Source organism: Magnolia sinica, chromosome 2 (assembly GCF_029962835.1).
Source record: "Magnolia sinica isolate HGM2019 chromosome 2, MsV1, whole genome shotgun sequence".
NCBI lineage: Eukaryota > Viridiplantae > Streptophyta > Magnoliopsida > Magnoliales > Magnoliaceae > Magnolia > Magnolia sinica.
Genome location: NC_080574.1, coordinates 98,823,612 through 98,847,376, shown reverse-complemented (window position 1 = coordinate 98,847,376; position 23,765 = coordinate 98,823,612). Strand labels below are relative to the sequence as shown.

The following is a 23,765-nucleotide window of genomic DNA, read 5'->3' as shown; positions in this document are numbered from 1 at the left end:
GGACCTCAAGGGAATCAACCCCTCGATTTGTACTTACTGCATTTTTCTTGAGGATAATGCCAAGACCACTCGGCAATTACAACATAGACTAAATCCAAACATGAGAGAAGTGGTTAAGGTCGAGGCTCTTAAACTATTAGATGTGGGTATCATATACCCCATATCCGATAGTCAATGGGTGAGTCCAACTCAGGTGGTTCCTAAAAAGTCCGGGATCACCATCGTAGGCAATGCCAATAATGAACTCGTGCCAACTAGAGTTACTACTGGTTGGAGAATGTACATTGACTACAGGAAGCTGAATACCGCCACGAGGAAGGATCACTTTCCTTTGCCCTTTATTGATCAAATCTTGGAAAGGCTAGCTGGTCATTTCTATTATTGTTTCTTTGACGGGTATTCGAGCTACAATCAGATTGAAATCGCCCCTGAGGATCAGGAAAAGACTACATTTACATGTCCCTACGGCACTTTTGCCTACAGAAGGATGCCATTCGGATTATGTAATGCCCCTACCACCTTTCAGCGATGTATGATGAGTATCTTTTCTAACATGGTGGAAAAATATCTAGAGGTCTTCATGGATGATTTCTCTATTTTCGGTTCATCTTTCAGCGAGTGCTTGGAGAGTCTTAAATGTGTGCTGAGAAGATGTGAAGAAAAGAACTTGGTACTTAATTGGGAGAAGTGTCATTTCATGGTTCATAAGGGAATTATCATTGGACATATTATCTTGTCTAAAGGAATCAATATGGATAAGGCAAAAATCGATCTTATCTCTAACCTACCTCCACCCAAGAACATTAGAGACATGCGATCCTTCTTAGGACACGCAGGATTTTACAGGCGATTCATAAAGGACTTTAGTCTCCTCTCTCGTCTTTTGTGTAATCTACTTCAAAAGGATGCACCATACGAGTGGACTGAGACATGTCAGGAAGCTTTCACTAAGCTTAAGGGCATGTTGACTAGTGCACCCATCATACAAGCACCCGACTGGGGTATTCCTTTTAAACTTATGTGCGACGCGTCTGATTATGCTCTTGGGGCGGTTCTAGGCCAGCGAAAAGATAAAAAACCCTACATTATTCATTATGCGAGTAAGACTCTAAATCCTGCCCAAGTGAACTACTCGACTACGGAAAAGGAACTCTTGGCCATAGTGTTCGCTTTGGACAAATTTCGGTCCTACTTGATTGGATCCAAGATCATTATATACACTGATCACGCGGCGCTCAAGTATCTTCTGTCTAAGAATGATGCTAAGCCCCGCCTGATACGATGGATCCTCCTACTCTAGGAATTTGATTTAGAAATAAAAGATAAAAAGGGAGTAGAGAACGTAGTGGCTGACCATCTTTCTCGCCTTAATCCCTCTGATTCCCTTGAAACGACACATATCAATGACATGTTCCCTAATGAACAATTGTTCAGAGTCTCCTATTTACCTTGGTTCCCTGATATTGCTAATTATCTTGCCATAGGTTCCATACCGACACATTAGACTGCACAAGATAAGAAGAAATTCTTTACCAAGGTACACAACTTTTTCTGGGACGACCCATATTTATTTAAATATTACCCAGACCAAATCTTGAGGAGATGTGTGCCAGATGATGGGCATCAGAGTGTCATCTCCTTTTGTCACTCACAGGCCTATGATGGTCACTTTTTTGCCAAAAAGACCACAGCCAAGATTTTGCAGTGTGGTTTTTACTGGCCCACTATGTTCAGGGACACTCATGAGTTTTGCAAAGCTTGTGAGTGTTGTCAGAAATTGGGAGCGTTGTCCTGTCGAAATATGATGCCCTTGAATCTCATTCTTATCATCGAGGCATTTAATTGCTGGGGCATTGATTTCATGGGACCATTCCCCCAATCTTTTGGAAATCTATATATTTTGCTCGCTGTAGACTATGTCACTAAATGAGTTGAAGCGATTCTGTGTCAGAATAATGACCATCGCACGGTCATTAAATTCCTAAAAGAGAACATCCTTTCCCGATTCGGAACGCCTCGAGCTATCATTAGTGATGGGGGCTCACACTTTTGTAATAGGTCATTCGAGAGTTTAATGAAGAAATATGATATCTCTCATAAGGTGAGCACCCCATATCACCTACAGACAAGTGGGCAAGTTGAGATTTCCAATAGGGAGATCAAACACATTTTGGAGAAAACGGTTAACCCTGACTGTAAGGATTGGTCAATCCGATTGACTGATGCCTTATGGGCTTACCGTACTGCATTTAAAAGTGTACCGTCTTAAACATATGAACTTAAACATACCTGTGTGTGTGTGTGTAGCCATTGGTTATGTGAATTGATGCAATTTTTCTAGCCATTTGACCATGGGACCTTGTAATAGGTGTATGATCACTTAACTACATAAACCTATGTGGCCACAGGACCATGTGAACTTGTGATATGAGTATGGCCACTCCGCATTGTGAACTTGAAATATGTGGGGGCACTTGACCTTGTGACTTGCGATGTTCATGTGACCACTCTACCTTGCAAACTTGTGATATTAGTAATTATAGTATGGTATGGCCATTTGATCCCGTGATCTTAGATGCTTAACTACAGACAGAATATTATGGAGTTATAATATATGCTTGTATGTGACATGTACAATAATTTTGGACTACTTGAGTAAGCGGGCTTTTGGCATCTCTAGTAATACGAGCTTATTAGGCTTATTTATGGGGGGAAAAAAAGTTTTATTGCTAAAACATACTGTTTGGTAAACATCTATTATTAGCACTTAATTTTTTAGAAACAAGTAAAAAAGTTCTTAAATAATAATGAGAGAGTACTTTATTAATAAGAGCTTATTTGGCTTCCACGGGAAAAGGTTTTGAGGTTATAAATTTTTTTTGAAATTTCAAAATTATCTTCGTGGGAATTTCTCTCTCCGTCTCATGGCTTTTCCTCTCCCTCTATCATTGCTTCTCATCTATCTCTCTCCCTCTCCGGTAGCTTTTCCTCTCCCTCTTTCATTACTTCTCCGCTCTCGTCATCCATCATACCTATGTTGTCCCTCTTGCCTGTGCTTTAGTGCCAGGTACAACTTGTTTCTCTCTCTCTCTCTCTCTCTCTCTCTCTCTCTCTCTCTCTCTCTCTCTCTCTCCGGGCTTCCTACTTATTGCTGCGATGGCCATCAGTGGGCCACCATGGCCATGGTGCGGGTGATGGGTTTTTGTCAATGGGAGGAATTATAAAAAAAAACTAGCATGACTTTGTAACAAATGTTGTGTCCTTCACAGAAAAGTCCGGTGAATCCATTTGCATATGCCATGTTGAAGTCATTATTTCTTTGTTAAAGTCATTATTTCTTTTCTTTTTTCCTCCCACTTATGTTAGAATATTAAATATGGTATGGTGACATAGATAAGATTTCTTTACTTGGAGCAACAAACCCATCTTGGTTCATTATCACTTCAGTTCCATGCTATGTTGTGTGGGTGAATAATGACCATCCATTTGGTGGACCCTTCTGTTAATAGCCCATGGTAAAGAACCACACAATTCAAGAACCGTATCCATTTGATCAATAAATTTTTCTGTTTTGAATTTGAACTGTTGATATCTCGATGTCCATTTGAAGGGCACAATACAAAAAGGTAAGACTACATGTCCAATTTCAACTTGTACTACAGGCCATGACCATTAGTGCATACCTAATGATCGGTCCAGATTCATGAACAACCAAGTGCATGGCCAAGCTGAATGAAAATCTCCTTTAGGATCTCAATGAAATCACAAGGTTTTGAAGGATGCTACCAACTCCATTTATTAAAAATGAGTAGAAAGGATATATGTATATATCAAAATATTGGACGTCCAGGAAAGACCTGTTCAGTACTTTGTTCAAAAAATGGGACACCACAAAAATTAGCCAGATCCAAAAATCAAGTGGGCCACACCATCGGCAATAACATACAACCATTAATGAAATCTCTCAATTACATTGTATGGTCCACTTGGATTTTGAAATTCTCTAATTTCATTTAAAGTGCATATAATAAACAATTAGGATGGCACATGAATCCATAATCATACTTTAGTGTTATTTTTAGTTACTAATACTCAGATTGATTTCTTAGTTGGATTAGAACCCTTGGATAAAAGAACTAATGGAAATACTATTATAGGGATGGCTTCCTTTCAAAAAAGTGGGGCGATTTGGGCACCCAAAATGAAGAATTTTTTTATTGATTTATGCATTGAAGAAAGATTAGGGAGTGGGGTCGGTTCCAATCTGAAACCATCTATGTGGGAAAAAAAGTGATGGATGCGTTCAACCAAAAGACAAGAATGACATGTTATCAGAAACAATTTAAGAATCAATGGAATTTAATGAAGAAACAATATCATGCTTGGGTGAAAACTAAAAAAACAAATGGGCATTGGATTCAACCCTATCACCAATGTAGTGACGATGGATGAAGAAATATGGAAGGAGTACTTGAATGTATGATATGATTTTACATATGAGTTGAATATTTTATTGTTGAAATGCATTCAGTTAATATTATTTAATATATATACAAACCCAGATGCACAAGTCTTCGGGAAGAGATGAAATTTTTATTTGAAGCGACAAGTGCTAGAGGGAAGCCATGTGGTGCCCTTCTCGTGGTAGCTTGCCAAATGATACCTTCAGAACATCTCAAGTAATGTCGACCTAAGTATAGATGATGAAACTCTATCACCAATGCTATCGCATACTCAGGTGGATATGTTCACTCCCCAAGTATTGGGTTGTGATGTAGTAATAAACTCGGTGAGACCGAGGTTGAATCCCAAGGGATTGATACCTGTACGTAATCTGAAACTAAATAGAACTAGAACTAGACTAAGATGTAATCTAAATTAAGCAAATATGAGGGAATAATTGTGAATAGATTAATTAAAAACTAATAAAAATAAAGGTAGGAACTAGGGTGCCAAGGATCCACTTGTAGCAATTGGGAAGTTACCTTATATTGATTCAAGGACACAACTGGAATCAGAGTCCCATCCTATCCAGTTGGTAAGAAAAGATTTGTCAGATCTCTGAATGTCTCATGGATCTAATCATCTACAGATACGATTGGTGTAGATTTGGAAGTGATTCCATCACCTAACCATGCCCAGGAGACTATGGCAAACAACAACAATTTACCAATACCATAGCCAATCACAAGAGAATTGTGAAAGTTAGGAAGGGGTTCCGTCACCCAACCATGCCAAGGAGACAATGGTGAACATCAGAGCCTCCTAAGTTCACAATCTCATAATGAAAAGAACATACTCAAAGATATTGCAGATCTACCGTAATTTGAGTCACAATAAACCATTAAAAACTAAAAGTATTCCTTAATAATCAAACTAAAATCCACAAGAGTTCAATAACCATGAATCAAAGCAAAGCTAACAACCCAATTACACTACAAGCTTCACCTCTTAGCCCTAGCTAAGAGGTTTAGCCTATCATAATCATGATCAGACTAAAGTCTCATAAAAACATTAAAAGAAGAAGAAAAACTAAAAGGGAAGAAAGAAGAAGATCTTGGCCGACCACTTTGCCTCCACGGCTGCCCACTTTCCACAGTCCAAGAGATCCCTCTCTCTCCTGTGCTTCACGTCCAGCCCAAGGATGATCCTTTTCACATTCTCTCTCTCTATTTTTATAGGTGCTAGGGGCAGTGGAATCGGTTACACAGCAAGAGTCGGTAGAACCCACACTATTTTCGCATTTTGTAGTGGAATCGAACTGCGCATGCAGCGAAAACGCATGGACAATTGCGTTTGGCCTGATTTTTAGGACAGTGCACGGCTTCACGTTGTAGCCTAGCTCCATGACTAGGGTCGTTTCTTGCTTAACCTTCATCTGGATGGTCCGGATCGACCATCTAAACAACGGTGGTGGTCTACTACTTCCCGAATCGTCTGGAACTTGCGGACGCGCTCCGTGCGCACAGCAGCTGCGCGGAAGGAAAACGGAAACTTCTGTTTCCATGGATGAGGTCGGTGGGGTCCACTTATACTGACTTTATGGTGCATCAAATCCAGTATTAGAGCTTCTGTATTCATGCCTGATCACGGGCTCAAATTTGGAGTGAATCTGTTATTCATATGGGCCACACCATCAATAGACGCAGCAGCATTTTCCTTACTACTATAGTCTTGAACGTGTGCATGGAAGCTTGGAATCGCTTAGGTTGCGGTCGAATTTATTTTCTGAGTGCATTGGATGGTTCGGTTCATGAAAAAGGATGATGGATGGGGCCCACTGGCAAAACCCAATCGCAAGCACGTCCGTCACTAGACGTTTTTGGCACTATTTGGATGTTTTGTACAAAAAATAGGTGAGGCCCACTTCTGATGGTATTCTCGGAGATCTGCTCCGTTCATCCTCTTCTCAGTAACGTATAAGCCCATGAGTCAAAGTATGAAGTAGATCTGAACACTAGGTGGACCACACCATTCACATGTGATGAGTCACTACCCATCGTTGAAGCAAGCCAATTCTCAGTTACGTGCATGGATATGGAGTTCATTATATTTACAAATTTGTCACTCTCCCTTTTAGAAACGTCTATCGTTCATATCTCCCTACTGTATCATTCAAAAGAAGTGAAATTTGACGGGTATCCACCGTTTTTCATGCTCTTTCCATCAGTTCAGTTTGGGTCTGATCTCCCAAGGATGTCCAAGATGCTTTCTTAATGGTTATTGTCTGATTTTATCCATCGGGTCACTTACACACTGATCCAAGGGCTGAATTTTGACGTGTACGGTTAATTTGTGGTCTCTTGGCCATGTATGAAGTTTTAAGCCGAACGGATGGTGAGAACCCCATGATCTTGCATTATGGACAAATTTTGGGCTACTTGAGCTTCAGTTTCTTGATTTTCTCGAATCTCTGGCGTGTAAATCTGTAGATCTCAGTCCCCTGTAGTCCCGTCCATTGCCTTAGTAATTCCTGAGCGTTAAATTCATGCTTTTAACATCCTTTTCGGTCCAGGCTCGTAAATACACCTTGCACCAAAAACAAGATTAAAGCAAGGCATTAAGCATTATTATGTACGTAAAATCAGGTAATAATTAAGGTTTAACATGCAATATTTAACCCTCAACATAACCCTCAACCAGCATTTTGCTAGTCCCGAGCAAAGTATGCGAAAAATAAGTTGAGAATTACAAGACAATTTATATAAACTCAAGTGATTTTTGAAAAATAATTCAGATATGAGAATTCTCAGATTCATGAATGTTGGGTATTACTTTCTCCTGGACTCAAGCGCATGATAAGCTTTATAATCAAGTTTAAAGTATTAATCTATCAATTAGAAAAAATTCTAAACATTAAATTCCATGAGTGTATCATGTAGTCTCGACTTATCATCATTAAGAGATTCAATCATTAATTTACATGATAACATTGATGATTCAAGGAGCATTTAGGACAACCAAAACCTAAAATAGAACTTGCCGTACAGTTCTTCTTTTCATTCTTCCAGCTTTTGAATTTTCCATTAAAAGTAACGCCAAGAAGGGAAATCAAATCCTCACTTATAGGGAGCAAACCTATGGTGAAGACTGTACACTCAACCATTTTCATATATCATCCATGGGAAATCAAATCCTCACTTATAGGGAGCAAACCTATGGTGAAGATCATTCACCAACCTTTTTCAAAGGTATCTGTTTTTTTTTTTTTTAGCTCAGTATTTTCTTTTCTTCAATTGATCATGTCGAGCAAATTTTTCAGGCTGTGGTTCCTTACATGCTTAGTGATTACCAAGTTAATCCTTGAATATCAAACTGAAACCTTAATGTGAAAGCGAGATGTGACATGTAAAATCATGACTTAATCAATGTTTACAACTTCTAATTCTGGATTAACAATTCAAACTTAATTGTAAAATCTGTGAAATCTAACAGATACTGAATTCAAGAGTCATAAATTGCCAACATCACGTATCTTGAAATTCTAAGTGCCCTAGATGGCTATCAAAATCACTTCGAATTCACAAGAAATTCTAGAAAAATTAAAAATTTTCACGATTTTTACTCAAGACCAAGAGAACACTGATTAGGAAACCTAATCTTCCACCCCCAACCTAAAATCTACATTATCCTCAATGTAAAAGAAATAAGCATGCAATGCACATGGGACAATGAAAGTACAAGAGGAGTGATGGAAAGATAGTACCTGGACAAAAGAATCAAGAGGCTTTCCAAATATATCTACGTAAGAGCGGGTCAGCATAAGAGAGAAACCAACAGAAGTAAAATAAAAATAACAAAAATAAAATCCTACCTACACCACTTTCGCAGATGCTCTCGATTGCATTTAGCGTATGCAACAAACCTTTAAACCCCTAGGTTGCCCCTAATGGATGAGTTGTAGTCTCGTGAGGGTTTGCAGCAATGTTACCCACAAACATTGAACTAACTAACTAGAAAAATGAAATGGAATGAAAAGTTGGATTGGCTCCCATGAGCGCTAAGTTTACCGTCTATCTTAAAACAGCATAAAGAAAAATACCCTAGTCCTAAGAAAGCAAGGAAAAATTACTGAGTCAAGCTGCAAGGTTCCTCTTCTGGCCAATATCTTGATAAGTTTCTCAGTAAGTTCCTTAACAGGATCATCCAAAAGCCCTTTTTGCAATAGGCTTGGACGCCTTGGAGCATGACCTTCCAAAGAAACTTATGTACCTCATAAGAAATTTTTCGTTGAAGTGCTAGAGGTATCCATAGCATATACGATTCACTTGTGACAGAAGAAGTTTCATCATTAGTATCCCATAGTGAATCAGAAACTACAGGTAGATAAAGTTTAGAAAACTTCATAAGAAGTAATGTAGTCTCAACACATTCTGAAGTGTCAGACTTCGGTTTAATTTTCAGTTCCTCCTCCCTTAATGGTAAACATTCAGGATCTGTGGAAGAAGGGGTTTCAGAGTAAGGGTTCGCTTGGTCCGTGACAACCACCGAGATAGTGTCATGCAAGGAGTCCACCTTTTCTTGTATCATGAGGTCGTTGGAATCCACAAGGTGTGCCAAGCATGAGTTCAAAGATGTGGAAAAGTCAGCTGGGAGTGACTTGTTTCCTGCATCGAAATCTGTGATGATGAGCCCAAGGATTCCATCATCTTTTGAAGTGGATGGACGCATGCTCTCTTGCTCCAGCCCTACACAGAAAGATAGAGGGTCAGTAGATGAAGTATTGATGTGCAGACTCTATTCATTGATACTATTCAGAAGAGACAGTGAATCGTCAAAATTCAATAGTTCAGATGGTGGCCTCAACTGGGTGGTTTTAAATTCCAGAGTCGTATCGAGTGACTCATCCATCTCCCGAATCATATCGTCATGTAATTCAGGGGAGTGGTCCAAACATGTCTTACAAGAGATAAAAGGGTTGGTTGTAATGAGCTCATCCACTTTTAAATCAAATATGTCAGGTGAGTGGAGTAGCTCATTATGACCACTCACTTCATGTACTTCTTGATCATTGACCTAGACCAAACTTGAGATTAATTCCAAGGGAACTAGGGCTGCACATTTATGATCGTTATCCCAATACTCATCATATTCTAGTTCAGTGCAGTGCACATTTGGGATGGGATCACTTTCCTCGCATTCGATTCCCAGATTGGGTTGAGGTTCACATAAACCAACCTCTCCCTCATCATTGAAATCTAGTGTATCCTGTGAGTGAAGTATATCATCATCATTATATTTGAAAGACACCCTCCACCATTCTTTTAAACAATCATTGAGATCAACTCATCGGGGAATTAAACCGTATGCTCATTAATGGAATCCAACTCCTCATTCCAAATTTCAGATTTCTTCAAAAGCGAGTGAGGATCACTTTCCTCGCATTGTATTTCTGGATTGGATTGTAGTTGGGATGAGCGAGCTTCCTCTATCCTATTGAAGCGTGAATTGAGTGCTTCCATTGCTTTTCTAATTTCAGCAAGACACTCCATGTTATGCTGAAATGAATTCTCTTGGATCGTTTCTGGTTGGTTCTCAAAGGTAAGGTATCTAAGAGAATAATCATTACAACATGTTGTTAGTTCATCTTCCCAGTTTTGATGGTTCCACTGGTTATAGTCATACTGATCATACATGGGAGAACATGATGGTTGATAATAATCCTCATTCTCATAATTATGATCGTATACAGACCTATTAGCCGATGGAGCATAACGTTCTAATCAGTTCTCAATGTCGGTTCTTGATGGAGAAAAATCTTGATATATATGTTGAATTCCAAAACCCTTAGGCATTCCCCAAAACTGCTTATCCATCTTAGCATAGACATGTACCCAAGCTTCCATGGTGAACCTTAATTCTGATTCTAATCCTAGAAGAAAATAAAAAATTCCTATAGCAGTACAGAAAATAAGAGGAGAAGTTAGAAGGATGTTACCAAATGAGAAATTCCTATGTTAAGATCCTACAAAAGAAAACAAAAGAGATTAGTTTCTAAAATAGAAAGTCTAAAGTTAGAAAGTTCCTACAATTGAAATAGAAAGTTAGTTTTTAAAAAGGAAAGTTCCCTAAACCTAGAAGCTAAGTTAGTTTCTAAAAAGAAGACCCAGAATTAGAAAGTTTCTAAAATAGAAAATCTAAATCCAAAATTAAAAAGTTTCTAAAAATAAACTAATTCTTAAAAAGGAAAGTTTCCAAAAATAAAGGAAAGATGAGTTAGTTTCTAAAATTAGAAAGAATTTCTAAAAAGGGAAATAACTAACCTAGTTTCTAAAAACAAAAGAGGAAAGTTTCTAAAAATAAACTAGTTCCTAAAAATAGAAAACTACTAGAATTAGAAAATTTCTAAAACTCAAGCCCTAATTCTAAAAATAGAAAAAGTAGAGGAATTAGAAAAGGATTACCAATTTAGAAGTTTATGTCAGGATCCTACAAAACACGAAACAAGTTAGTTCTAGAAATCAAATAGAAATAAAAATTTAAAACTAAAGTTAGTAAAATCCTAATCTCAAACTAATTCTAAAACTAATTAATTTCAAAGAATCGTAACCGTCAATCCTCGGCAACGGAGCCAAAAACTTGTTCACTCCCCAAGTATAGGGTTGTGATGTAGTAATAAACTCGGTGAGACCGAGGTCGAATCCCAAGGGATTGATACCTGTACGTAATCTGAAACTAAATAGAACTAGAACTAGACTAAGATGTAATCTAAATCAAGCGAATATGAGGGAATAATTGTGAATACATTAATTAAAAACTAATAAAAATAAAGGTAGGAACTAGGGTGCCAAGGATCCACTTGTAGCAATTGGGAAGTTATCTTGTATTGATTCAAGGACACAACTAGAATCAGAGTCCCATCCTATCCAGTTGGTAAGAAGAGATTTGTCAGATCTCTGAATGTCTTATGGATCTAATCATCTACAGATACGATTGGTGTAGATTTGGAAGTGATTCTATCCCCTAACCATGCCCAGGAGACTATGGCAAACAACAGCAATTTACCAATACCATAGCCAATCACAAGAGAATTGTGAAAGTTAGGAAGGGGTTCCGTCACCCAACCATGTCAAGGAGACAATGGTGAACATCAGAGCCTTCTAAGTTCACAATCTCATAATGAAAAGAACATACTCAAAGCTATTGCAGATCTATTGTAATTTGAGTCACAAGAAACCATTAAAAACTAAAAGTATTCCTTAATAATCAAACTAAAATCCACAAGAGTTCAATAACCATGAATCAAAGCAAAGCTAACAACCCAATTACACTACAAGCTTCACCTCTTAGCCCTAACTAAGAGGTTTAGCCTATCATAATCATGATCAGACTAAAGTCTCATAAAAGCATTAAAAGAAGAAGAAAAACTAAAAGGGAAGAAAGAAAAAGATCTTGGCCGACCACTTTGCCTCCACGGTTGCCCACTCTCCACAGTCCAAGAGATCCCTCTCTCCTGTGCTTCACGTCCAGCCCAAAGATGATCCTTCTTACATTCTCTCTCTCTATTTTTATAGGTGCTAAGGGCGGTGGAATCGGTTACACGGCAAGAGTCGGTAGAACCGACACTATTTCCGCAGTTCGCAGTGGAACCGAACTGCCAGCGAAAATGCATGGACAGTTGCGTTCGGCCTGATTTTTAGGACAGTGCACGGCTTCACGTTGTAGCCTAGCTCCATGACTAGGGTCGTTTCTTGCTTAACCTTCATCTGGATGGTCCGGATCGGCCATCTAAACAACGGTGGTGGTCCACTACTTCCTGGATCGTCTGGAACTTGCGGACGCGCTCCGTGCGCACAGCAGCTGCACGGAAGGAAAACGGAAACTTCCGTTTCCATGGATGAGGTCGGTGGGGTCCACTTATACTGACTTTATGGTGCATCAAATCCAGTATTAGAGCTTCTGTATTCATGCCTGATCACAGGCTTAAATTTGGAGTGAATCTGTTATTCATATGGGCCACACCATCAATAGATGCAGCAGCGTTTTCCTTACTACTGCAGTCTTGAACGTGTGCATAGAAGCTTGGAATCGCTCAGGTTGCGGTCGAATTTATCTTCTGAGTGCATTGGATGGTTCGAATCATGAAAAAGGATGATGGATGGGACCCACTGGAAAACCCAATCGCAAGCACGTCCGTCACTGGATATTTTTGGCACTATTTAAATGTTTTGTACAAAAAATAGGTGGGGCCCACTTCTGATGGTATTCTCGGAGATCCGCTCCGTTCATCCTCTTCTCAGTAACGTGTAAGCCCATAAGTCAAAGTATGAAGTAGATCTGAACACTAGGTAGGCCACACCATTCACATGTGATGAGTCACTATCCATCGTTGAAGCAAGCCAATTCTCAATTACGTGCATGGATATGGAGTTCATTATATTTACAAATTTGCCACTCTCCCTTTTAGAAACGTCTATCATTCATTTCTCCCTACTGTATCATCCAAAAGAAGTGAAATTTGACGGGTATCCACCGTTTTTCATGCTCTTTCCATCGGTTCAGTTTGGGTTCTGATCTCCCAAGGATGTCCAAGATGCTTTCTTAATGGTTATTGTTTGATCTTATCCATCGGGTCACTTACACACTGATCCAAGGGCTGAATTTTGACGTGTACGATTAATTTGTGGTCCCTTGGCCATGTATGAAGTTTTGAGCCGAACGGATGGTGGGAACCCCATGATCTTGCATTCTGGACAAATTTTAGGCTACTTGAGCTTCAGTTTCCTGATTTTCTCGGATCTCTGGCGTGTAAATCTGTCTATCTCAATCCCCTGTAGTCCCGTCCATTGCCTTGGTAATTCCTGAGCGTTAAATCCATGCTTTTAACATCCTTTTCGGTCCAGGCTCGTAAATACACCTTACACTAAAAACAAGATTAAAGCAGGGCGTTAAGCATTATCATGTACGTAAAATCAAGTAATAATTAAGGTCTAACATGCAATATTTGACCCTCAATAGGATACAGAAGCCAATAGAGAAGAAGCGGTCAGATTAAAGATCAAATGGTTGAGCTTAGGCATAAACACACGTCCTTTCGGGGAAAATGGAACACAATGATTAGTTTAGTAGACACACAGATAAATTGTGTTATTTGTTCACTTGATACCCTTGACACTACTGAAAGATTATCTATTGTTGATTGTATTGCATCTCTTAAAAAGATGCCAAGGATTGATATTGGGGGTAGTTTATATATGTTTTCTTTAAACTCATTTCAGGTGAAGGAAGATAGAGAGATATGGATATTAGAGGATAATCATTTAACACCCATTGAATGGTTAAAGCTAAATATGGCTAATATTAATGGTCAACTAGGATGATTTTTTAGGACATGGTTTTTTTTTTCTAAGTCGTGAATTATTGATGATTTTTGTTAATCGGAGTTACTGGTTTTTTCATTAGTTAAATCGTTATGAAAATTTATTGGATAATTTTTTGTTCATAACTTATTACAGGATTTATTTATTTTTGAGAAATTATTAGATATTTTCATTAGTTATTAGATGATTTTTGTATATCATTCTTTTTGAATTTGTTGGATGTTTTATATTTATGCAAGTTTGTCAAATGATTCTTATATATCATTCTTGTTAGATCCTTATATATTTATGGAAAGTTGTTAGATGATTTTATATTTAAAAATTTTGTTTGATTGTTTTTAGTAGAAGTTGTTGGGTATTTTTTATGAAAGTTGTTGGATGGTATTATAAGTACTGTCTCCACAAAAAAATGTAAAAGATTATTGAGAGTTCTTCTAGCTCTTTTGCTTATTAAGAATGAAATGCAATTGAACCCAATTAAGGAGCCATAAAGAGTGGCAGTCATTTCTAGACATTATTTTGCTCATGACATACTTACTGGCTATCCTTGAATACATCTGGACTTAACTCTGTATAGAGAAATAGGTGTTCCTCAAAATGTCCTCATTGTCACTACACCAAAATAGTCATTTAGGAACGGTCTAAAACCGTTCCTAAATGAGGCGACGTAGAAAAACAGGAACGGTTCAGAACCGTTTTGGGTACTGTATCAATTTTTAGAAATGGACTTTTAGGAACGGTTTTAAACCATTCTAGTGCCAACGGTCACATTTCAAGCACAATTTTAGAAACGTTTTTGAACGCCTATTAATGTTGCCAATGGTCAGATTTTATGACAGAATTTTAAGAACAATTTTAAACCCCTTTGTTCATTGTATGAGAGAGAGTGGGGCATGTAATCTACTTGTATTATATGCTAGATAAATACACAAATAAAAGAAAAGGACAATAGAATGATTCACACACATAATAATCTTTTCCTTCTTTTCTAATACACATTTCAATTTCAATTCAACATTTCATTTTCAGGCTTCTATAATCCAACAGGCTCCAAAATTGTTAGAAAAGTTAATTTTGTTGACTTCAGCCTTCACACTGTTGCAAGTATTTAAATGAGTATTTTCAACTGTCTTCAGCAGCAAAGATGTGTCCTTCGACATAGAGCACAAGCTGTCAAATAGTTGCTGCAAAAGTAGTAAGAACAACAAAACCATCAGCATCTCGAATTTGAATGGTACAATACAATACAAAAGTCCCAAATTTGCCAAGAAATTTCAAGGCAAAAGTGTACCTTTTGTAGCCACATACATTTATGTGCCAGAACACTTGTTTCACTACCTTGGTCTGAAAAAGAAAGACGGTCAATGATACCTACTTGGTCTAGTAGTATGCTATGAAAAACCTGAGGTATAACCGTTTAAGTATCAATACCTAATTCTTTTAATGAAGATGCATGTTTCTTCAATTTCTTCAGGTGCTCAGCACAGCCATAAGCAACAAATCGCTGATCCCACAGTATTATAATCAGATGGTTGAGGAAAGAAGCTGATCAGTTGGCCTATATCCAGCGATCCACAATGCCAAAAGCTTACTTGTTCTATATCCAAATCTTTGTGGAAATTCAGATGAATCTGATGTGGCTGCTGCACCATTGCCATGCTTTTATAGTACTGATTTGCAATTTCCCAATTTGAATCAAACTTATCATTTGTATGTGAGCACATAAGTGGCTAGAACGAGTAGCAATGACATTTCTAAGGCACAGTCTACTCTGAGGTAGCAATAAATGTTGCACATCATATGCAGGTTGAAGAAACCTGCTACTTGAGCTGGGATTGAACTCTCCGTAAAGAAGGCCAATTTTCAGCTACCAGAACAGATATTGTCAGTAACAGTTATAACAATCTCCAGACAAGATAAAGAACTAAGAACACATACTTTAACAAAAACAGGCGAAAAGAAAATTGTTACATTCACTTTATAGTAATGGACTTCACAAAGTATAAAAGTAATAGGGATCAAATGGAATTCTCAATTGTTGTAGGATTTAATGGCAATTTTCTTTCCTCGTTCTTCTTGGGATCAATGTTATGAATTTAGTGTTCATAAAAAAGTTTGTGAGGCTATTAGACATGATTCAGGAAAAAAAAAAAAACATCATTATTATACAAACTAATGAAATTCATATTACCATTTCTCCTTCCCTTTGAATGATGAAACTTGGTGCATTTCTCCTTCCACTTGTGTTTGCTAACAGCAACAGGGGCTTCCAGAATGAACCATGAAAAAAAAAAGGATAAAAGAGAAGAAGATGATTGATGAACTTACCATGAACGACAGAAGGCCTGCAAGTATGCTGCACATCCGCAACTTAAACATGTCAGCATGTGAAAGTAGTTAAACCAATTACCAAAATCCAAACAAACAGCATTCCAGCAACATAACTGAAACTTAGTTTCACCTTACCTTGCCACAGACCACATTGGGTTCCAAGTCTCTGGATGAACTGAAAGAAGATGAAAAGAAAATTTTCTAGTTATAAGAAACATCACAACTAACTTACAAATATCACACCAATAGATAGTTCAGCTCATTTTGAGATACTACCTAAAAAATGAAGCAAATCCAAGCTCAAATAAACCACACCATAGAAAACAGTAGGGACAACATCCCATGTCAATGAAGAGTATGGATTCTCAACAACTTAATTTGTCTATATCATCTATTGGAGGCCCTGTGCTGATGAAATGCCCTTAGTACATCCTCTTCCTCTTCCAGCCACCAAGGGAATCTCAAGATTCACAATCCTTTGACAAAAATAACTACCTTTTGGAAGTTTCAGGTGTGAATCCCTAACTATGTTTTTATTGTGTGACGCCACATTCCACAAATTTATGCTGCAAGAAAACAACAAAATAGAGAGAAAATCAATACAGTAAAGACTGGCACCTCAACAATCTGTCTTTTGCGAGTTGGTATTCTTTGACACATCATCGTTCTTCAAACTTCCAGCTTCCTGCTGCATGTGGCTCTGCCTAAAGTTAATACAAGCATGCACGAACTCTATGGAGGAAAGAGATAAAATGTCTCCTCCTGATGCACTTTCAGAAGCCTATACACTATTACGGTGTAGCTGAGAGCATTTTCATCATTCTGAAATAAAAATCATAAATTAAATAAAATACCTGCTCTTTGTCTACTTCAGATTGCATATATTTGATTATTCTATCAACACTCCAGTCTGGAATATATAGTTTGAACAGGAAAAGTCAGCAGGAAGAGAATCTCATACTCCTGTACATGATACCTTAAGTAGTGATCTGCTATAGTAATGTGCATAAGCTTGTTTGGTTCAGCTTTACCAAGCCTGTCAATGTAGACAGGTCTTCCTTCTTTATCAACTCCATGGTACCCCTGAGGGTAAAAACACGGGACTTCTTCCAACTCTTCATACTCCTAATTTCGGATTAACATATGATTAATGTCAGAAATAGAAAACGTATTTGTTTATTTCCCATTTGTTCATTCGGTAAACGTATCTTCTCAAGAATGAATCTACTGGTAGATGCTTTCCACCTGTTTTAGGAAACCATAGTAAATTTCTTTTTAGAATATTGTCCCCAGGTTAAACAAAGTTCCAAATTTGTATGAAGTCCTCACATGATTCTTCATATATGTAAACAAAAATAGTTCCTTATATACATATATAGGTAGGTTTGCAATCTCTCACAGAATAAGATTAGAACAGAATCAACTTGCCAAAATTGCTATAAAAGAAAATGTTGATCATGATGGAAGTTTCTTAGTCTCGGAAAGGTCTGCATTTTCATCGATTGTCGCAGCATTTCACAAAATACTTCTACCAAATTATCAATATCAGAAGAATAATGCAATACGGAACTAAAAGATTTTCCTTTTTCTATTGATAACTAAAAATCTTACACAAGACAAGCCCTTCATGATGGAAAAAATGTATATACAGACCTATTCCATTCCAATCCAATAAGGAATCCAGCTTCTGCCAGTGCTGCTAAAAGATATACAGACCTGTTCCATTCCATTCTAATTAATTGTCAAAAGTTGAGACGAGGTTTACCTGTCTTTTCTTTAAATGAGTTGATGGTTTGCAAATAGGTTCCCCATATAATATGTAAAATATGGAACACAAACAGATGCACAAATAAAATCCATTAGAATGACAGGTTGATTGACTGCTTATCAGCTTGTAAGTATCGAAACTGAAAATATGCTCTAGCTGCTGAAGGAGATCAAATAAGTGAAAATAGAAAGAAGTATAAGCATCATCTGCAAACTTTATGAACATGAAAAAGTTCCAGAAGTGCCTTAGGAAGAGCTTCTCGAGTTTCATCAGACATAGTGGCCATCCCAGAGCTCTCCATTCTGTCTAGATGTCCTTTTGCTCTCTGATCAATATTACCAGAAGCAGCACCCCTACCACCAATACTTGGATACAGAGGATTCCTTGGCACTGCTGCCGTACCTTTTCTTCCAACCCCAATAATAGCCTCTGAGATATTCTTTTCACGACTTGACCATGCTTTCTTCTGCACAAGCGCGGCAAAGAAAACAAAAATCATCCCATAAAAATATCAATTGATCAGTGTTATAATAATCGTATATGGAGAATGGCAATTCTCGCCTATGACTAGGTGTCCTATTATAAGGGAAGCAAACAATACCAGGTGTCCTATTCTCCTAGATTTATCAGATCTGCCTATGACTAGAGTAACAAACCTTCAGCATATTGGGCTGATAAGCAAGATTACTGTGGCATGGCTCCAGAATCTGCAAAAAATATTGGCATATTAAAAATCCAAACCTGTGGAAACATCCCATATTACTTCCCTATAAATTAAAGAAAAATATCCAGTAAAACCAGATTACATAAAAAATAAGAAAAGAAAAATGGAACAAATCAATAGAATACTAATAAATAGAATTAAGATGAATTAGCACTAGCACTAGCACATGTAGAGAAGGGCTTTAGCACTAGCACTAGCACTAGCACATGTAAAGAAGGGCTTTACTTGGAAATCTCTGGTGGAGTTGTTACTGCTACTGTTACTGTTACTGCTCAAACTTTTGGTGTAGTGAACCCTGCCTGGTAGCAATTGCACTAGATGTTCTCAAGCCAGGCTAAAGGAGGAGGTTGATGTCATGCGGGCAGTTGGTGGCTGAATTTCCATCAAGCTACCATGAGAATTCCTATGATGATGGTAGTAGAAAATGTGAACAGAAACTACAAGAATAGGTGCGCTCATACCTACAAAACACATGAACTCTAGAGCCTCTTCATCAGTTCCTTTCCTCTCAAAAACTGTTCCATCTTCAAGTTTGCCAGTGTATTTCACTAAGAAGAAGAAAGACGGTGCAATGCTTGTGCATTTTTTTAGAAGAACATCACGAGAGAAGATTCATAAAAAGTAATAATCTCGCGCTACTTCAGGAGAACTGTTGAAGACGATTAAAACAAATGCAATTCCATCTGATCGTTAAGTCTGCATTTTGATGGGTAAGACACAATTCATAGAAGTGTTTTTCCCTGATATTTGAGGCACATGGCTGCAGTTCTTAAGCAAGCATGGGATATCAAGTAACGTGCAGCACATAACTAAGCATGCTAAGATGAATAACATATGACAAAAATATAGAAGCACTGCACAAGTGGATATGATAATAACCTTTTGTAGAGAGCAAGAATATCTTCAGATATAAAACCAGATTTATGGTCTCTCTTGGGTACCTAAATAAAAGAAGAAAACACATTACTCTTACTAAAATATGAAGTACAACATCAGATGATGTTAACAACTTTAAGACTTTTGGTTAAAATGAGAAAGGAGAAGTTGAACTGGATCACATGATTGATTCATGGAAAGGTGTGGTGAATGAAATGTCACTAAACAATCCTCAGCAAGGTGGCCAGGCTTCCGGCATTTCCAACTATAAAGGAAAAATTTATAATTACTATAAGAACGGTTTAACTTGGAATCGGTGTTTTAAATAGCAGTAGCATGATGCGTAGTGCCCAGCCCTCTATGGCATGTAGCGTAAATACGTAGTGTGTAGCGTAAGCTACACGATACTTCTATTTTTAAATTTAAAAATAGGACAAATATAATAAATAGTGAAAAAAAAAGGGAAAAAATATACAAATGCCTAAAAGATGATTCATTTTATCAATTATAAGCATGTTCAAAAAAGTTATTAGTTATCATTTATCAAAAGCCAATCCACATATATAAGCCAAATCAAATAATTATCACATCAACAACTTTCTAAGCAAACCACTTTAATCAATAATGTCTAATTGAAACCACAAGTCACAATTATGAAAAGAAATAAAAATCCCATAAGTTAAAAGTATCAAGTACAATACAAGTGTCACATTCCTCAACATTAGAAACAAAGAAAACGTGAAAAAAATAATAAAAAAATAAAATAGTAAAAATATACATTGTAGCTTACGCTACGGACACTACACGCTATGTAGTTGTAGCGTACGCTACGACCCTTGTAGCGTCCGCTACAAGGGATTTACGCTATTTGGGACGCTACATAGCACTAAGGCCACGCTACGCTACGGGCGCTATTTGAAACACTGCTTGGAATGTTGAGGATGAAGAAATTAATATACATACAAACAATTTTTCCAGTAAAGTAAGTGCAAAAACAAGAATAAACTAGCACTTAAATAAAGTGTTCTCCTCAATAACAGGCCAAGATAGATCTTTGTAAAGTAAAATTTCATGGTAGGCTTTGTTTGGAAACCCTTGGAAGATACATCATGATGATGGAAACAGTCTGACAGAAGGCCCCCATACATGCCACGTAATCCACTGACATGGCATGGATAGAGGACTCCTGACAGAGAATGCCCATTGTCATGATATATCTTCCTAGGGGTTTCCTAACAAAGCCTTGCCAATTTTCAGTAAAGCAAGTGTAAACAAGAATAAACCAGCATATAAATATAAAGAGTCCTTAATTTCATGCCAAGATATATTTTTCCCTGTTCTGTTAGAGAACCAAGCCTACCTTGTCCTATTTAACCTATGGCAGTCAGGTTCACATAAGAAGTTTTGAGCTAGATTGGTAACATCTGCACAAGTTACAACTACAGCATTGGAGACATGCACCCGCCATTGTCCATTTGAGTGCAGTTCACCATCTGATTCCACAATGGGATTTGAAATAGCCCAATATTTCTTAGGCCCAAATAAATGCAAAACTTAAGACCATCCTAAATCACCTGCACTTCAGCCTCTGTGTTACAGATCCTGCCACAGATATTTCCCATTTGATCTCTACCGATGCCACCTTTTCCACCACCCATGTAATTATCAAATGCATAGGCCCTTCTCACAAGCATAACAACATACACCTTACATGCAAAAATCCTCAAAACAATTTATGGCACATGAGAGATTCAGGTTTCACTATTCATTTATGGCACATGGAGAAGCTAGTAGTAGATTTTCATAGCAAGTATTTAAAACATTCAAAATATATACCTGCTACACGTACATTCAGGTCCCATTGTCCGAAGTTGTGTCGGCCCGTGACAAATCCACTCCATACAGGATGATAAAAATCAGGCAGGTCCAAAACTCATGTGGGCCATACACACGAAAAAGCTTGGATTGAACGCCCAACATTGAAAATTTTGTGGGGAGTAATAGATATTTTTTATTAGGATGATATTTGTGCCTACATTTTATTTGAGCGGTAACAACCCTATGAATGGTTTGGATGACATATAAACATCATGGTCAGCTCCAAGAATGTTTCAATGGTGAAAGATACAGTTCCCACTGTTTCGTTTTCTGTGGCCCACCCTATTTCTGGATCTGCCTAATTTTTACATTCCTAAGTTATTTTGGTCTTGCAAAGCCAATAGACGGAGTAGATTTGACACGGGAATCTCTAGGGACCACAGCTTACGACAGCACGGGGCACAGGAATATCTCTGTGGCCGGAGCACAGGCAATCCGCGTCCATGTTCCATTTGAAAGTTTCTACGATAGGCATTCACCCTTCCAACGTTGACTTTCCTTTGGTGTTACCCACCTAAGTAAAGCTGGATTGCAGGATAAAGAAATATAAGTCAATGCATCTAATAGACGGGTTAGATGACCCCACACAGCCAGCCTCATGCATTTGAACTCATGACATCTTACTACTTTGGCTTCAAGGAAATGAATGACATCTGTAGCACTAGTTGTTAGAAAAGCTAATAATAATAATAATAATAAATTAGCAGCACTAAGATTTACCTTCAAAGTCAACACGACAAGAGATAATAATTGTAAACACAAGTGTTGGGAACATCCAAACTTGTATTGACCGATGAAAGAATGCACAAAGAATAGAATGTAATGGAATAATACAAACCCAACGGCTGATCTTTACTGTCTGTGCATAACCCACTGTTGTTCCCACTGACCATCCAATCAATCCATACTGCATTTGGAATTCATACCTGTAATGTTCCCATCTGTATTTCTTAGTTACATTCATCGAAGTGAATAAACAGAGTAGGTATGCCCTATCCGCACAAACACATGGTCTAAAGTGGTATGTGTTGGATCACTGCCTCTAATGAGGTGGATCAATGTTGATTGTTCCCCTCCCATATATCAAGCTAGTCCACTCATGGATGGGCCAAAAAAAAATATGAAAGAAACAGAGATTAAATGTACAACAGTGGTACACGTTATTGGTTGAAGCATTTCTTCAAACAACTAACATGCAGATGTTGGCGGCCATGAACAGCGGCGGATATGGCTGCCTCCGCGATGGTTTCTGCCCAAATTTTGATAATTGAAAGGGGAAGTGAGAGAGACAGAGATGAAGGGAGAGAGATCGAGAGAGTATACCTTCGATTTTCTCGAGAGCGTATGAAGGAGGAGGCAAAGCAGACGCGGAAGCCATTGAGATTGGAAGAGATCTCGATCCAAGAAGATTAGAAATGGCAGGGATTGATTGGGTTCTTCCACACTCACAGACATTTGACTGCCATTAAACCTGAGAGGGAGAGAGTGAAAAAGGTTCAGATCTGGCCGACGCCGATCTCCATTTGAGAGAGAGAGAGAGAGAGAGAGAGAGAGAGAGAGAGAGAGAGAGAGAGACGCGAGACAAGATCGAAGAAAAGGGAAGCAAAGAGGGAGAGGGAGATGGAAATGGATGTGAAGTAGGGTTCGGGAGCTTTTGGAGTAAGAAAGGACTGAAAATGAATTGGTAGTCTGTGGCAGATATAAACCAATGTGCCTCTTGAGCCTTATGGGGTCCACTCAGCGTTTACTAATCGAATCCCTTCCGTTCATCTATTTCAAAATAAGACACTAAAACATAAGAATAACAAATAAGAAGATCCAACACTCAACTGGGACACACCAATAAAATAGTGAAAATAATACGTATACCGTTGAATACTATTTCAAATCAGAAACGGCTCGAGTATGGTGGAATACCGTTTCAAATCAGAAACGGCTTGAAGCCATTTCTGAACCAAAATGGTCACCGTTCTAGTTAAACAATTTTGGTGTAGTGTGTTTAAAGAGAATGGACTACTTAAAGATAGTCCATATATGTGCGTAGAGGAACAATTGGACAAAATTAAAGGAATAGAGTTTTCTAGGATAGATTTCAACATTCCGGGGAAACAATACATCGACACTTCCACGTGGTTCTAGTCACCATGTTGAAATTCTCCACGGAGATCATAAAGCTTACTTCATATCACAAGATTTTGAAATAAATATTGCATGATCCTCAATTTTATCCACATTTTAAGGTGCAATACATATTTTTATTTTTCATACTTTTTGTATTTTACTTAATATTTATTTTTCTTATACATTTAATATGAAATTTAAAAATATTTATATTTTTTAAAGGGTTACATTAGGCCAATAGATGGTT

The 23,765-nt window shown here is 37.8% G+C and overlaps 2 protein-coding genes across 4 annotated transcripts; both read right to left on the bottom strand.

Moving 5' to 3' along the window:
* Nucleotides 1-14,630: 14,630 nt before the first annotated feature.
* LOC131237298 (midasin-like) lies at nt 14,631-16,367 on the bottom strand. Of its 2 annotated transcripts, XM_058235003.1 has the most exons (6): nt 16,287-16,367; nt 16,012-16,176; nt 15,413-15,687; nt 15,252-15,324; nt 15,112-15,164; nt 14,631-15,004 (listed from the first exon to the last, which is right to left on the bottom strand). In XM_058235003.1, the coding sequence occupies exons 3-6, from the start codon at nt 15,542-15,544 to the stop codon at nt 14,846-14,848; spliced, it is 417 nt and encodes a 138-aa protein (XP_058090986.1). In that variant the 5' UTR covers nt 15,545-15,687; nt 16,012-16,176; nt 16,287-16,367; the 3' UTR covers nt 14,631-14,845. The 2 variants fall into 2 exon arrangements, with proteins under 2 accessions (XP_058090986.1, XP_058090987.1); XM_058235004.1 differs by lacking the exons at nt 16,012-16,176; nt 16,287-16,367 and having other exon boundaries at nt 15,413-15,996.
* A 28-nt stretch (nt 16,368-16,395) lies between these two features.
* Nucleotides 16,396-22,984, bottom strand: LOC131237299 (uncharacterized). 2 transcript variants are annotated; one of them, XR_009167163.1, is made up of 8 exons: nt 22,721-22,984; nt 22,236-22,323; nt 19,523-19,784; nt 19,105-19,191; nt 18,869-19,015; nt 18,576-18,626; nt 17,006-18,385; nt 16,777-16,839 (listed from the first exon to the last, which is right to left on the bottom strand). XR_009167163.1 is itself a non-coding variant. In XM_058235005.1 (2 exons), exons 1-2 carry the CDS (start codon nt 18,675-18,677, stop codon nt 18,122-18,124), a joined length of 366 nt encoding a protein of 121 aa, XP_058090988.1. In that variant the 5' UTR covers nt 18,678-18,862; the 3' UTR covers nt 16,396-18,121. The 2 variants fall into 2 exon arrangements, 1 of the variants encoding a protein (XP_058090988.1); XM_058235005.1 differs by lacking the exons at nt 18,869-19,015; nt 19,105-19,191; nt 19,523-19,784; nt 22,236-22,323; nt 22,721-22,984 and having other exon boundaries at nt 16,396-18,385; nt 18,576-18,862.
* Between the last annotated feature and the right edge of the window lie 781 nt (nt 22,985-23,765).

Excerpts from the sequence above, each read along its gene's own strand:
- LOC131237298 (XM_058235003.1), bottom strand. The coding sequence starts at position 15,544 with ATGTGCTCACATACAAATGATAAGTTTGATTCAAATTGGGAAATTGCA. Across the intron at positions 15,325-15,412 it reads AAGATTTGGATATAGAACAA|CGATTTGTTGCTTATGGCTG; the intron begins GTAAGCTTTTGG and ends CTGTGGGATCAG. Across the intron at positions 15,005-15,111 it reads AATGTATGTGGCTACAAAAG|CAACTATTTGACAGCTTGTG; the intron begins GTACACTTTTGC and ends CTACTTTTGCAG.
- LOC131237299 (XM_058235005.1), bottom strand. The coding sequence starts at position 18,677 with ATGGGATGTTTCCACAGGTTTGGATTTTTAATATGCCAATATTTTTTG. Across the intron at positions 18,386-18,575 it reads ATCAGCCCAATATGCTGAAG|AAGAAAGCATGGTCAAGTCG; the intron begins GTTTGTTACTCT and ends GCGCTTGTGCAG.